Source organism: Manacus candei, unplaced genomic scaffold, assembly GCF_025592945.1.
Source record: "Manacus candei isolate 608988 ecotype Guabito, Panama unplaced genomic scaffold, ASM2559294v1 h1tg000033l, whole genome shotgun sequence".
Classification (NCBI taxonomy): domain Eukaryota; kingdom Metazoa; phylum Chordata; class Aves; order Passeriformes; family Pipridae; genus Manacus; species Manacus candei.
Window position 1 is genome coordinate 610,001 of NW_026138081.1, and position 15,522 is coordinate 625,522.

At 37.3% G+C, this 15,522-nt stretch overlaps 1 protein-coding gene across 3 annotated transcripts in view; it reads right to left on the reverse strand.

Moving 5' to 3' along the window:
• The window catches only part of DPH6 (diphthamine biosynthesis 6), a 198,317-nt gene that overhangs the window by 105,131 nt on the left and 77,664 nt on the right, over positions 1 to 15,522 (reverse strand). For all 3 annotated transcript variants that reach the window (XM_051791781.1, XM_051791782.1, XM_051791783.1), the window contains 2 exons: positions 13,674 to 13,803; positions 5,494 to 5,668 (listed from right to left, as the gene is read on the reverse strand). In XM_051791781.1, coding sequence (XP_051647741.1) covers positions 5,494 to 5,668; positions 13,674 to 13,803 — 305 coding nt within the window. The remainder of the gene's footprint in view (positions 1 to 5,493; positions 5,669 to 13,673; positions 13,804 to 15,522) is intronic.

Consider the following 15,522-nt stretch of genomic DNA (forward strand, 5'->3'; position numbering starts at 1 on the left):
GATGGTAGCCTTTGTTTTCTTCCCAGTAAGTGGAAAAACAAAACAACCAACAAACAAAAAGAAAGAAAGAAAAAAAATCACACTGTGTCCCTCATGCTATCTGCTGCCTCAGATCTCTAGTTATCTCTTCATACTTCAGCTTCTTAGAAAGCAAGAAGCTTGGATCCAAACCTTCAAAAAGTAATTATAAATTTTCCGTTAAACAGCCAGTTTAAATACTCTAACAGCACCAGACAGTCTTACCAGGGATGACTGATCCCATTCTCAACATCACTATCAATAACTGACTTCTATTTTCACATGCCTTGAGGCCTGAACCACAATTACTGATGGAAACAAGAATTTACTTAAAAGTAAACAGCAGTTCCAATTATTCCTAACATTTGTGTTTAACATCTCATCATTACAGTGGAACTATCTAGCTGAGGACACCCTCCAAGAGGTAATACAGCTATCCCCTTCTGTTTGGTGGACTTTGTGATACTGGGTGTGACTGTATGCCACATCCCTCAGTAGTGGTAGACAGTTTTAATCCACATTTTGTCCAATGGTACTAATTAAATACAATGTTTATAGTCAGGTTTGTTAATCTTCAGCTAAGAAGCATATGACACATAACAAAAATGAACTGCAAAGATGCAGAGTTCAATTTTGCCCCACTGTTTCCTGACTTGCATACTTACAGTTTACATGCAATTTAGAACAGTCTCCAAGTTGCCCTAATGTTATACATAGTTTTTTCTGGCAATGACTAGGGAAGCAACAACAAAAACTTTTATATTTGTGATGAGGTTTCATACACAAGAGTGGGCATGCCAGTGGCACTGGAGTACAACTTGCTTGCTTTCATCTACAAAAGATTAGTGTCCTAAGCACTCTTCCATACAGCACCATTAATGACCTCTACCTCCTGAAGAGCAAGTTTTATACTAAGGATTTCTTTTTTTCTATAACTATGATGTTTCCTTTCTGTTACTCTATCAGTAAATCTGTAATTTTAATATTAAGCATAGAATGTGAAAAAAAAAAAAGGTTGGAAAGGGTTGCTAGAGTCACCTAATTCAACCTTATGCTTAGAGGAGGACTAAGACATTAGAACAGTCTGTTGAGAGCCTTGTGAGTCAGGTTTTGAAGACCTGACTGCTACAACCCTGTCAGTGCTGCCTTGTATTAAGTTAGCCTTCACTGCTGCAATGGTGAACTTCCAATTGACATTTAGAATGCTGACAATCATGACCTCTAGTTACTTCTTTGTAGATCTACTATGTAGTCAGTCCCCTTCCTTCATTGCTTCATGGGACTATTCTGTCCTAGCTGCAGGACTTTTCTGTTATTTCTGTTCAATATCATGAGGCTTTCGTTATTGGTTGCCTGTCTAGGTACCTCCAAATGACAGCCTTGCCCCTCCAAGGCATTAAACACTATCCAAATTACTGTCATCCACAATCCTGCTAGACATGCTATTGTCCAAGTAGTTGACTAAAATGCTAACAATATCATCCCAAGTATCAATCCCAGAGGAACATTATTTAGACTGGAACCTTCAGGTATTCTATCCCCATATTACTAGATATGGTATAACTTAATATACTTTTGTTGAATCACAAAAGGAAAAAGACAGGAAGAAAGCTACTGAGTTAGGATAGTGCAGAGGAAAAAACTGAGAAAAAGATGCCTGAAGGATTGTTCAAACTGGGATTTGACAGCTCTCAGAGGGAAAGAGCTGAGGTCACAAGGAAAAGCTAAAAGGTTCAACAGACATAATCAAGTAATAGATGCATATATGTTGGTATGTGTATAAAATACATTATGTATTGTAGAATGTGAGGTATGATAAATTCTACTGTGGCAGTTTATTTGTTCATTTCTTGATAGAAAACCATTAAGAAACTTTTTCAAAGCAAACCAACTGTATGTGCGAATAGACTTTTAAATTACGTTAACATACTAGAAGAACATCTGGTATAAACACTGTCAACTTTCATGCATTCTTAGGCAACAATTTGTGGTTAGTGTTTCAGCTGCGTGGGGCTTTTTTTTAAATTATTTTTAAATGAACTATGCTCACAGTTCACAAATGCTTAAAGGATATTTTCACAAAATAAATACTCGTGAAAGGTCTCAGATAAATTTCTCACCAGAAATACTGCTTTGCAGTGCATCTTCATGTTTAACTCACTAATGTAGAGCTGTGCTGTTTGCTTTTCTGAAGATAGCAAGTAAGCTTTCTCTATACAAGCTACCAATTACTGCTTAGTCTTGATAAATCTTCTAATCTGCTAGTAAAACAGAATTAAATCAAGAAAATAAAATAATCATGTGATAAAAAACAGCGAGAACGTGAAGTATCTTTAGTAAAAATACCGAGCTCCTACCAATGACCAGCACAAACTGGGCTGGTGTTCACTGCAGAGCAAAGATCTGGAGAAAGACAAACCATGTATCATCACGTACTCCCAGACTGGATAGCCTGGATAGCCTGTGGTACTACTATTAGAAGGATGTAATCAGACCACTTATTTTACATTAGTGAAATCAACAAAAATCAGCCTTTACAAGAACTGATGTCACTTACATTCCAATTGCTGACACAGACATTAAGACTGGTGGAGCCGGACCAAGGAGATCATATTAAATGATTTCAGTTTTTTCTTTTTTATAAGAAAGTCAGTCTTATTGTATATTCAAACAGTTCCTGTCTACTTCTTACAAGTAGAAACACTAAAGATGTTTTTAAAGAATGTTAATCCCAAAAGAGGAAGATTTTTGCTATAAATACTTTGAAAATCCTAATTTCATTCTGCCGCAGTTGTTTGGTGTCTATCAGACTAAGGTTAGGACATTCTCCTGGTAAATTTAAAATTTTTACTTTTTGTTCCCATAGCACTGTTGGCAGGATCCTGTAAGGTCCTTACAGAATTGAAATGATGTTCTGCTGAGTGATTTTTGAGCTTGAAGTATGAATTCCATAGTTTGCATGAACTACCTACATCTTTCCACTGCTCTTACATGCCAGTGCACATCTATCCCAACTTGCAATACTCTGATTAATTAGTCTTTGGTCTATTCTGAACTCAGCAAAAACACTGTGCAAAAATACATGATGATTCCCCATTGTCCAGAAAACATCATATTGGACTGAAAAGACAAAAATTTAATTGTCCAATTGTTGTCAAACAAAAGATAATCCAACTCTACAGATACACAACATAAGGGTAATAACCATTTACTGTTTTAAGATCATTAAGCATCTGTTAATCAAACATTAAAAAATTATAAACATTTCATCATAATAAAATTATTATAATTTGAAATATTTTTTATTATAAAGATAAAAAACCTGACTTTTGTTCCTTCCCTAATTATTCTGAAAAATATATTCCATTCCTAAAATATACTGAAGTGCTTACTTCGCTGGTGAACTTAAGAGTTTAACACTTACCTGTCCATACATAGGCCCAGGAAGTTCTAAAAACACACCTAAAGTAGATTTTAATTTTGGAAAATTCATGTGTAAGAAGATACAAAACCTCTCTCTTCCATTAATAAATTTTCAAATTCAAATACACTGTTTATGTGCTTATGCACTCTTCTATGATGTATTCTTATGAAAAGGTTTTACAGGTTATATCCTATACATGCTATTTTAGAAAGAAAAACATTTAAATATTAAAAACTTTTACTGAAATGTTTACTTGTTCCAGTACATTTGACACGTATTGGATCAAGCTCTGCAGAATAGAAATATGTTACCAAAAAGTCAAAAGATTCTTAGCAAGACAAAACTGGGATGTTTAATATTGATACTCAGATGAAATGCATTGTTGGTAGTAGCAAGGAAAAATCTGCAAAGGAAAATTAAAAATACTGCTGCCATGTATCCTACCATTCTCCATACATGTGTTTGTGGACTAGAGACAGAACATAGCCGTAAATGATGACAAGTGGGTGATCCTCTAGCAGAAGTTCAGCTTTTCACTACTGTTACTTTACTCCTGTGGTAATCAGTTTTTAAAAGTAAAAATACTTATTTTACACCTTAAAGGAAAATAATGTTGCTTGATTAAAATGTTCCTTTGGGGGTAAAAGAAAATAAAGCAAAACAAAACACACCAGTGGAAAGTTTTCCCTAATGTTTCATTTGCTGATCAATGTTACTGGTTACACTATATTTGAAGAGATATGAACCTTCCTTTGGGTATGCTAACTGTCCCATACCACCAGAAGATCTGGCAGTGTCTACTTTTTGTCCATTTGCAGCATAAGATTGTTTACTGAGTTACTGAAGCAATTGTCAGTTCACTCCCTTTTCCAAATTTAGTTGATGCCAGTTCCAGGACATACAGATTAGCTGCAATGTTGTATTAGAAGAGTTTCTCCAAATAACAAAGATGCAAAGCTTATTAAATTTTATCTTTGCAGGATTATGCATGACATGATACAATTATGATCATTAAGGTGTAAGACTGAATGGAATAAAGTCTAATAAACCAAGAAAAATGGATATACACAGATGATAAAAACCCACCCTCCTATAAGAACAGAATTCATAGAGTAGTAATCCACCAACATTTCTTCCTAAAAATATAACAAATTCCACATGAGCTTCTGAAGCAAAATACTATTCCTGAAATTTTCTGTAAAATAGTACAAAGACAAAACAAAGTAAAATTTCGTGGCCATTATACTAGGTGGGTTTGCAGACTCAAAGAAGTTTCAGGAAATTTAAACAGATGTCATACCATGTCACTTAGATCAGTCTGCACCAGACTGGACAATGTATTACTCAAGAGGAGTATTGGTAAGATAAGAATATATATATATTTTGCAACAGAAAAGGTTGAGACAGTTCACTAGTTGTCAGAATGGTACTAGCTGGACAAGAAATACAATATTAAGAGGAAATCTTCTTACGCAAATTTTGGTCCACTTTTCCATGATACCTTACTGTCTCCTTTTCATACTTCTAAATAGTATGTAATATTCTGTTCAGTTTGTTATTATCTTGGAAAAAAGAACAGTCCTTCAACTTTGCTTTTGTTTTAAATGGTTAGGTAGTACCACAAGCCTCAAGAAGGATTTCATTAAATAAGCATTTTAGGATTGACTTACCTATAAAAAATTTGAGCTTTAAAAAGGACATTGAAATAGCCTCAGCTGTTCCTAAATTCTGTTTATATCCTAGGCAGATTATAAAAGTATATATGCGACACAGTTTTTTGTCTAATTACAATATACAACAGAAGTATGCTGTTTTCAAGATTCTCTGCAAAGAATACTTGAACCAGTTTTGTTATCACAAAACAAAAGACAGATGAGAGTTAAGTTGTCCGTAAGTCTTGAAAATATAAATGCAAAATGCTCATTTTTAATTTGGTTTCTTTTTTTTACACATTTTCTTTTGCACATTCATATGGGGGAGAAAGAGACTTTATAACTATTCATTTCAGTAAACGGACATATAGTTCCCATGAAGTAACAAAAATTCCCTACCTTGATGGACTGACTGTAAGGTCCTATGCTAGCAGGTGCCCAGTGGGAAATGCTCTGTACATGCATGACCAGCTTTTCGTCACGTAACACATCATCTGTTGCAATGTCGTACTTATGTGCAAGGCAGTCAATGCAAAACAGTACTCCATCAGGTAATGGGATTTCAACACATACTCTGAAAACACAAGAGAATTATTTTTTTCAAACAGTAAGTTTGCTTGCACCAGCCTTCAACACTGATTTTCCATGTTTTTTTGGTCCAGCCAGTATGTTAGGAAATTTTGCCAAGAACATATAACAAAAGTTAGGGTATCACAACAACCTGCTAGGATTAACACTGTTATCTGCTCTCCAAATAATGATCAGCTTCAGACTTCCAGCAAGATAATTTCCATTACCAAGGAGAAACTAGCACCATAGCCAATGGTTCATTTATTTTATTTTATTTTTAATGTGTATTACTTTATTAAGAATTCATCAGACCTTTTTTAAAAAAGCCTTGACCACGCTACTCTGGAAATGCCAGATAAGTAATACAAAGCAGTCTTTTTCGACATTTGTCACGGAATTTGCTTCCAGTGCTTGGTCTAGAGGTTCAGTTTCACTGAATCATGGAATCACAGAATGGGTAAGAATTCATCAGTTCTTTTTTAAAAAAACCTTGACCACACTACTCTGGAAATGCCATTCAGCCAGTTCTCAACCGAGTTCACTGTCCACTCATCCAGTCTGCACTTCTTGACTTTGTCAGTGAGGAAGTTGTGAGAGACAGTGTCAAAGTTGTCTGAAAAAGCAGCAGCTTATAGTTCCTTTACACCCTTCTCACATGTTATCATATAATACTGTGTATATTTTTCTGCTATACTTTAAGTTGCATGACCAATACACACATATGACAGGGCTGAAAACCTGCTTCAGCACTCATTTATAAAGTGCCTTTTTGTTTCCTCTCAGGAAGACTGAGTGCCTTGATGGACAGCCAGACAGTCTGTTGCATGTGGCCAGTGAAAAAGCAGTGAGTTTGAGGGTGCGTGTATGGAAATCAACATTACAAAGCCTGAAAAATAATTATGTTTGCAGTCCATGCATAAAAAAGCCATTCAGCTCCCAGCAGGAATCCAACCAAAAATTACTTGTCTTTACATATCATGTAACATAGCCTTATAAAATTCTTCTCATCTTGTTTATTTCTTCCAAGCTATATTCTTGCTTATTTCTTCTAAAACTATTTTTATCCCCATCTCTCACATGCAAATATAATATTTTTTTCCTCATTACTATTAGCATAGGCATGGATGAATGGATTTTCTGCTTGGGTTGGTAAATTTTCAAGACAGTTTTGTTAATTTAGTGCAGATCCACACTCTTGAGTCAGTGCTTCCAGCATACTGCTTGTGAGAACTCTCACAACCAGGTCTCTGTGCAGAATGCAATAATGCAACCATGCAAACCGCTGTATAATTTTTCTTCAGGACAAAATGCAACATAAATAAATATGTGACATAAACAAAAATGCAACATAGATGAAATGATGTGGAAATGGACCTGGAGGTCCTGGTTGATGGCAAGTTGAACATGAGTCAGCAGTGCCCTGGCAGCCAGGAGGGCCAACCCTGTCCTGGGGGGCATCAGGCAAAGCATCACCAGCCAGTCGAGGGAGGGGATTGTCCTGCTCTGCTCTGCACTGGTGCCACCTCACCCTGAATATTGTGTGCAGTTTTGGGTGCCACAATATAAGAAAGATATTAAGCTATTAGAGAGCGTCCAAAGGAGGGCAACAAGGATGGTGAAGGGTCTTGAGTGGAAGCTGAGCAGTTGAGGTCACTTGGTCTGTTCAGCCTGGAAAAGAGGAGATTGAGAGGAGACCTCATTGCAGTCTACAATTTCCTCGTGAGGGGAAAAAGAAGGGCAGACACTGATCTCTTCTCTGTGGTGACCAGTGACAGGACCTGAAGGAATGGCATGAAGCTGTCACAGGAGATTTAGGTTAGATATTAGGGAAAGGTTCTTCACCCAGGAGGGTTGTTGGGCACTGGAACAGGCTCCCCAGGGAAGTGGTCATGGAACCAAGCCTGGAAGAGTTCAAGAAGGATTTGAACCACACTCTCAGTCACATGGTGTGATTCTTGGGGTTGTCTTTTGCAGGGCCAGACTTTGATGATCCCTTCCAACTCAGGATATCCTATGATTCTATGAAATCTGTTTGTTCCATAAAAATAATCATAAAAAAGCCATTTTCCTTCAACTTTCTAATCTTTCTACCTGTCATTTTACTGATGGAAGACTACGCGGATGGCTACTGATTACTCCCTGAAGGTACACACAGCCAACACTCTCATTCCTCTGTGATTTAGTAATCCTGGCCTACAGTTAGCATCTTGAAGAATCCTCCTCCTGACTTCTTTGAGTGTGACACCCAGACAGTGTAGGGGAATGTCAATCTACGATTATCTTAACAATGTCTTTCAAATATTTGTCTTGCTATACTTAAAACTCTCATTTTTCTACTACACTTTATATTCTGTAGTAAGAGTACAAAATACAGTATTTTACATTAGAAAATTGCTAAACAGTTGGTTTTAAAAATATGAAGAAGATAAGAGGTATGACCTCACTGTTGACCCTGCTTTGAGCACAGGATTGGACTATATGACCTCCAGAGGTCCCTTACGATCTGTATTAACCTATGACCCAAGTGGAATTTTCCAAGCTATAGCAATTGCATTCTCAGCATATTATCTCAGATGCATAAGAACACAAATTACTGTAAAAAGAAACAAGCCCTCATAACAAAGGCAATAAAAAAATACAAATAGAAAACTAGTTTTAACACACAACTAGAAAAAAAAAAGAGCAAAAATTTCATGGGCTAGGTGTTTGTTATCCAATTTCCAATGAAAAACAAACCCACCACACCCAAATAACACAGGAGTTGCATACTGCACATCTAGACCATCAAGCGATGTCAGAGGTAGACTTAGATGCAACATACAAGATTCTGTACAACAGATATTAAAAATACTATGCTTTGGGAATCTATGAATAAGTGTTAGCATCAGTGTAATTTCTTTTCACACTGGCATTCTTACTGAATGTGTAAGTGCACTAAAACTGATTATCTAATGGAAACACAAGAAATTAAGAGCAACCACATTGGATCACATCTCATGATGAGAATATAAAGCAATTCCTCAGCTAACTATTTTGGGTTTGTATTTAAAAAAATAAACAGAACAAGGTAACATTTGTCACAAACACCTAGAAGTTTCTAAACATAATCACTTTAAGGAAGACTTAATAATCATTGCTACTAAGGTAGCAGTAATGCTTTTGACACTGTCTCCTGTAACATCCTCAAAGAGAAGCTGATGATGTATGGACCAGAGGAGCAGTGAGGTGGACTGAAAACTGGATGAACAGCCAGGCGCAGAGGGTGGGATCACTGGTACAAAGTTTCAAAGGTGAATATCCAGGAGCCTATACTGGGTCCAGTCCTGCTCAACATCTTCATTCATAATCTGGTTGATGGGACACAGTGTACACTTGGCAAGTCTGAAGATAATACAGAACTGGGAGGAGCAGCAGATACACCAGAGAGCTGTGCTGCCACCGAGAGCAAACAGCAGAAACCTGACCTAAAGTGGGCTGTCTGAATGTAGTCCCATGGTTCAATTCCACTGAGCAACAATGTCTTTGGTATAATTCCTTTTCCAACTGGAACAAAAAATTGAAATAGTCACAGACAATGGAACAAAAATTATAACTATGGCATTACCTAATACAGTGCCATGGGGAAGTTTCACCTGCATCTATACCTATAGCAGAAATTTAATTGCTTATTTTAAGTGAATGCTATGAGGAATCTCTTTCAAACTAATGAAATATTTTTAATTGCAAACACAGACTTCTTGAAACTATCCATGGTAATCAATTAACCTCTACATGAGTAGATTGTAGTATGATTTAATTTTAAGGAAATATTACATCTGTATGCCTCAGCCCTTATAATAAAATAATAAATATCTTTAAAATATTTCAAATAATTAAAAATATCCCAAATATTGCGGTTTACTACTGTTGAAAAAGAGTGCAACTGTGCTAAATTTTTAAAGCTTTTTATACCTCATCATTATAATTATATAGGCACTTGATCTGGAAGCCAGACTAAAGCTTACGGATAGAATAGAAATTTCTGGTTTTGCCTAACCAGGGATAGCTTTTCAAAGGGAAGCTTAAAACCGGTATCTTTGTGGATCTTTCACCTACTGTTTATTTTTTCAATATATTTTAAAGGCAATATCTTTAATACCACTACACAACTGAAACTAATCTCTGTTTAGCACTTCAACGTCTACAGTTTCAACACTTTTTTTGAGGGCCACAGTTGCATCAAGACATATTGATAACTAAAATCTTAAATTGGATAGCACACCTGTAGCTATGAGAAAACCTGCACCCTTACTAGAGAATCTTTTAAATCTTCCTGTGAGAGAAACGGGACCCAAAAATGTGAAAAGATAAATGTGAAAGAAAACTGTAACTGAGACATCTCATTTTGGAGCTGTTATTAAACCCCCTAAAAGCCAAACACAGTTTTGTTGAGAAAACAAATGCTCTCATCAAAAACAATTCAGAAGAATCCCAGGTCCTCAGTTGTTGAAGAAAGAGAGTTGGTTTCCTAGCCAACCTTCCTCTGAATCTTCAGAAGGCTCTGGATAGACCCTTCCAGTGATTCACAGGCTAGTATAAATTTCAGAAGTCTATGAAAGACAGTTGAATGGGAGGGGAGCAGAAAGAAAAAGTAGGTTGCATAAACAGGCCTATCATTTTTTAACTTGTTCTGTTTTCACTTTCTTCTGCCCATAAATTTTATTCTGTACTTAGATCTCTCCAGACATCTGGCAGTTTAGCCCCAGTAGAAACTTCTCACGCACTTGCCGATATTCCCATCTCGCTTTTGTAATTACTGCAATAATCTTTCAGTTTTAATGGGATTTTATTATCAAGTAACATCCAACATCCAGAGAGCATAGATGTATCACTGATAAATAAAATGAAAATATATGATGACAATAACCACTGTGATATTTATTCAACTTCCATATAAATTCATATTTTCAGAAAATAGCAATATCTGTATTCTATAGGAGTACTTCTAAAGTTTTGAGTCTCCCTTACATACGACCAGATTTTCAAAATTGCTCAGCAGACAGAAGCTCCCATGGAGTAATGAAGAACTCAGAAAAATAGAAAATGTTATGAACTTCCATCTCAATATGAAAATAAGGTTAGTTAACTACCAGTATAGAGAAAATAAAGCATCTTTGTTTCAAAGTACTGTCATGCTGAGCCTCATGAATGCTAGCTAAATGAAGAAGGTAGTTAATTTTTCTGAACAGAATGATTTTCTGTAATCAGAAGGAAGGGAATAAACAAAAGACATAGGAATAAAAATTGTGTGTAGAGCTAGGAGACAATTAGGAACAGCCACCTTTTCTACTTAGCACAGAAAACAAGGGAACTGTGAACAGACACATCACACAGAGCTGAAACCAAGAAGGATGGCAAAGTGGTGGTGAGGTGCCAAGGCAGTCTTGCAGGGTTTCAGACCCACCTCCGTGATTTCCATGTACTAAGGCACTGTATGTACATTTTGCAAATTACAGTAATTAACTTTTGGAGTCTCTGAGCAGGAGGGAAGGCTGGGCAAGCACACACACAAAGAAGGATTCAGTTGAGAATGTAATAAACTGAACTAATCACTTGGAACCTGCTCATCTTTAATCCGCTTTGGTCTTCTCTCTTGGGAAGGGAAAACACCACCAGTCAAACTGGAGGTCTCACTTATCCATAGCTCTCTCTGCTTCATCTTATTCTCTTTTTGATTTACAGGCTTCCATGCCCTACCTCGAGTACTTTTCAGAAAAACAAGTTAAATTCAGTAATGGAGATGCCTGCAAGTATGGTTGGTTGACACCTTTATTCCCTGCAACGTTGTTTAGAAAACAAATATTTAAATAACTATTTGACTGCTTCTCCGTTCTAGAAGAATAAATCAAAAGCTCTTCCTTGCTGCAAGTTTCTTTCAAATTTTTAAGTTTAAGAAAAAAGTTCAAATTCTGGAAAAAAAAATGTAACAGCTTGAAAAAGGATGCCAAATTAAACCTTGGCAATACTGGTTACTTTTCTCCAAACTAGGAAATGTTAAATTAAACATACATCTAAGGCAGTTCAACCATTTTACGTTTTGCACAAATTTCATACTCTTTACTCCAACAAGCATAAATGTTGAAAACGGGCTCCCTGCTACATCACGGAGCTATACTGGTCCCCTTCTTTTTCCTATTTTGTTTGAGGACACAGGAAGATCTGTGGGAAAGGGACACTTCACATTGCTCAAGACTCTGGGCAGAGTCCTTTTCTTTTCACTTTACAAATTGCAATAATAGTAATGTAGAAAGAAGCATATTACAGTTTGCAAAGGCCTCATATAATAATAAATAATAATAAATAATAATAATAATAAATTTAAATAAATAGCTTTCCTACACTTTTGCATTGTTTCACTTCCCTTCTACTCTCTATCTCAGTGCTTTGTTTTCCTTTTTTCTGCAGTTCCAAATTCTTACTAGTTAGGAGGAATCAGGCTGCATCAAACAGCCCGAGAGAGGTGAGGCTGTGGCAGCTCCATTCACCCACTCCAACCCGTAGCCAGGCCAAGACATATTCCCAGTGGGTACAGGCACACAGATCAGACATATGCACCACATGTATACAAAGAGCCTTGGCCAGCCACACCAATCAATGCAGTCAGAGACAGAGAGCCCTCACACAAACCGAGACATCATCAAAAGCCTCAGCCTGCTCCCCTCCCTGGCTGCGCAGGGTGCAGTTGCACTGGAAACAATATAAACATGCACACCTACAACTTGGATCCCAAGCTGGGGATCCAAGCAGCCCAGCTGCCCAGCAGCCCAGCTCAGACACTCCATCTGCACAGCAGCTGCCCCTGGAGGCCCCTCTCCCCAGTTGCTGTCACCCCATTGCAGCTACTGGTGCAGACCCTGCACTCGCACACAGACACACACACACAGGTACACACACCCACAGCTGGCACTGGGCTTCGCTCACTTGGGTCTCTCCAGTCGCTGCCACCCAGGCACATGGGACTGCAGTTGTTGGCACCCAGACACACTCAGCAGAGAGTCCCTCACCCAGGAAAGACTTAGAGAGGAAGTACGAAGATAGGACAGACTGAATTTCTATGATGAAACGACTGGCTTGGTAGGTGAGGGGGGAGCAGTAAATATTGTCTGCCTGGACTTCAGTAATGCTTTTGACACTGTCTGCTGTAACATCCTCAAAGAGAGCTGTTGATGTAAGGGCCGGATGAGCAGAGAGTGAGGTGGATTGAAAACTGGATGAACAGCCAGGCCCAGAGGGTGGGATCACTGGCACAAAGTTTCACAGGTGAACATCCAGGAGCCTATACTGGGTCCAGTCCTGCTCAAAATCTTCATTCATAATCTGGATGATGGGACACAGTACACTTGGCAAGTTGCCAGCCACATGGATCTTGACAGGCTCAAGAAACAAGCACACAGGAACTTCATCAGGTTCAGCAAGGAGAAGCTGCAAGTCCTACAACTGGGGAGAAAGAAACCCGAGTTCCAGTGTATTTTTGGGGCCCACTGGCCCAAAAGCAGCTTTACAGACAAGGACTGGAGGTTCCTAATGGACACCAAATTGAACACGAGCAAATAATGTGCCCTTGTGGCAAAGACGGCTGATGATATCCTGGGATGCATTTCTGAGAAGCACTGCCAGCAGGTCATGGGATGCAAATAAAAAGGAAAAGCAAATAAAATCCCAGCAATATAAAACAGTTGTCAGTTCACTCAATCCACAGAGAACTAAGACTTGCAAACAATGTATTATCTTTCTGTAAGTCCAAATGGGGGGGCATTTGTAAGCCTTATGATATATAATAAGGCAAGAATTTCTAACCTTAGTGTTTTTGACTTGAGAAGCTGTGATGTGATTACTCCAAAAGGCAGCAAAACTCTACTTCTAAGTCTTTGAGGTGCAAACATTTGGTAAAATGCTTCACAAATATGGCAACAATAATTCAGTGTATTACAGTGTATCATAAATATACTATAGTAGTAGTCTAATCCTACCTTGCTGGTGGACACAAATCAAATTCTGTCTCATAAACTGAGTTTATAACACTGAAGTGTTTCATGCTCTTCATATACAGATGAACCAAAATAATATCCTTCAGTTTCAATCCCTCTGAAGTCATATTAGCTGCAGGATAAAAATAATATAGCTGTTAGAGAGAGAATATTTTAAATGTGTGTAGAAAGACACAAATCTTGGTTTTGTTCAGCAAAACCAACTGGTAACAACATGACTGAATACTTTGCAATATACTTTTTCCAATATAAAGCTATTGTTTTGATTAAATTCTTTCATGTTAGTTTTCCAAATACACAAAAACAGAATACAAAATAATCTACTCTAAGCAGTGGTAAATTCTTGCCCCATGAAAACACATCATGCATTCATGCATGCAGATATGTTACAGTGCAAATTACTTGCATCCGTAAGTTTTATTATCTCCATGTGGGGGGCAGGAGCTTCATTTTATGACAGCTAGGAATCTACAAAGGACTTTGAATCACAAAAGGACTGAACTGAAAGGGACAATAAGAGGTCCTTCAGTGCATCACCTTCTTCAAAAAGAAGATCAAATATTTATATGCTATTCCAGAGGGATGCTTGTCTAAGCTGTTTTTAAAGACTCTCACTGCAATAATAATCTTCACATAAAAAAAGAGTTATGAATGGCAAGACAGACAATAGGAAACAGAAGTGGCCACAGGAGAAATGAAGGAAAGATGAGAGCAGAGGAAAGCTCAGACAGACAGCTAAAGAAAAGATACCAGGAAGTCAAGATCATCTGAATGTGTATGCATAGAAGATTCCAATCATAGCACTCAGGGAGAATGTATTACTCTTATATAGTCAATCACGTAACAAGATATGTGATCCACTCTGCAGTGTGGATCTTTTGTAACTCATGAGCAACAGAAACTAAATGAAGACAAAAGCTTTTTTGAATATAGAACATATATAATAAGAGAGTACTATGTCACCTAATTTAAATAAGTCATGTAAAGCTCTTCTCAGTGTAATTTTGGGGATCTTGGCCTTTAATGTTACAGTGTGTACATGCATATACTTATATATTAGTTTTCCATTTGAGAAGTACAAGAGTATAAAGACAATCCCTGATGGTTGTTGTCTTAGTGAGAAACATAGTTTTTGTGTAAAACTTTTCAGTGCTTTTAAAGACAGTTCAGGAATTTGCACACTTTCATAAAGATTAGTTTGGTCACAATAATACTTATTTTTTTTCTAAATATCTCAGCTTTACTGCCATACTGCCATACTTGGCAATCTGAAGAGGGTAATTCTTATTGACAGAAAAGTCACAAGTCAGAAGTGTGCACAAGGGATATAAGAGCTTTTTTAACAATTGATACGGAACTCCTATGAAATCAAAATACATTTCCAGAAAAATCAGCTGATAAATTAGCACACAATGGCAATTCTGTCCAAAAATACGAATGTATTTGAATGCTGCCTGACAGCAATCACTATGTCAATACCAGCTGCTATGTCACAAGTTAAGGAGGAAAACAGGGCAAATTTCAAATTTCCAGCCAGAATTTTAGTGAAGAAGAAAGAGTCTTGGACTGCAGTTAGAAGTTCTGAAGCATTACATGAAATACTGGAGGGAGAAAAAACTCCCAACAAACTAACACATAGCTCCTCACACACAAACACCCTCAGCCTAAATTTAAAATGTAGGAGCCAACAAACTGACTCTAATTTGTGGACACAGAGCAAGCTGAAGGCAGTGATTTGGACAAATTCATAATTTCTGCCTTTATTTAAAAAAATCGGCTAAGTAAAAGTACAATCCCTTTCTCCCTGCATGAATTAGAGGAACGGTGGAAA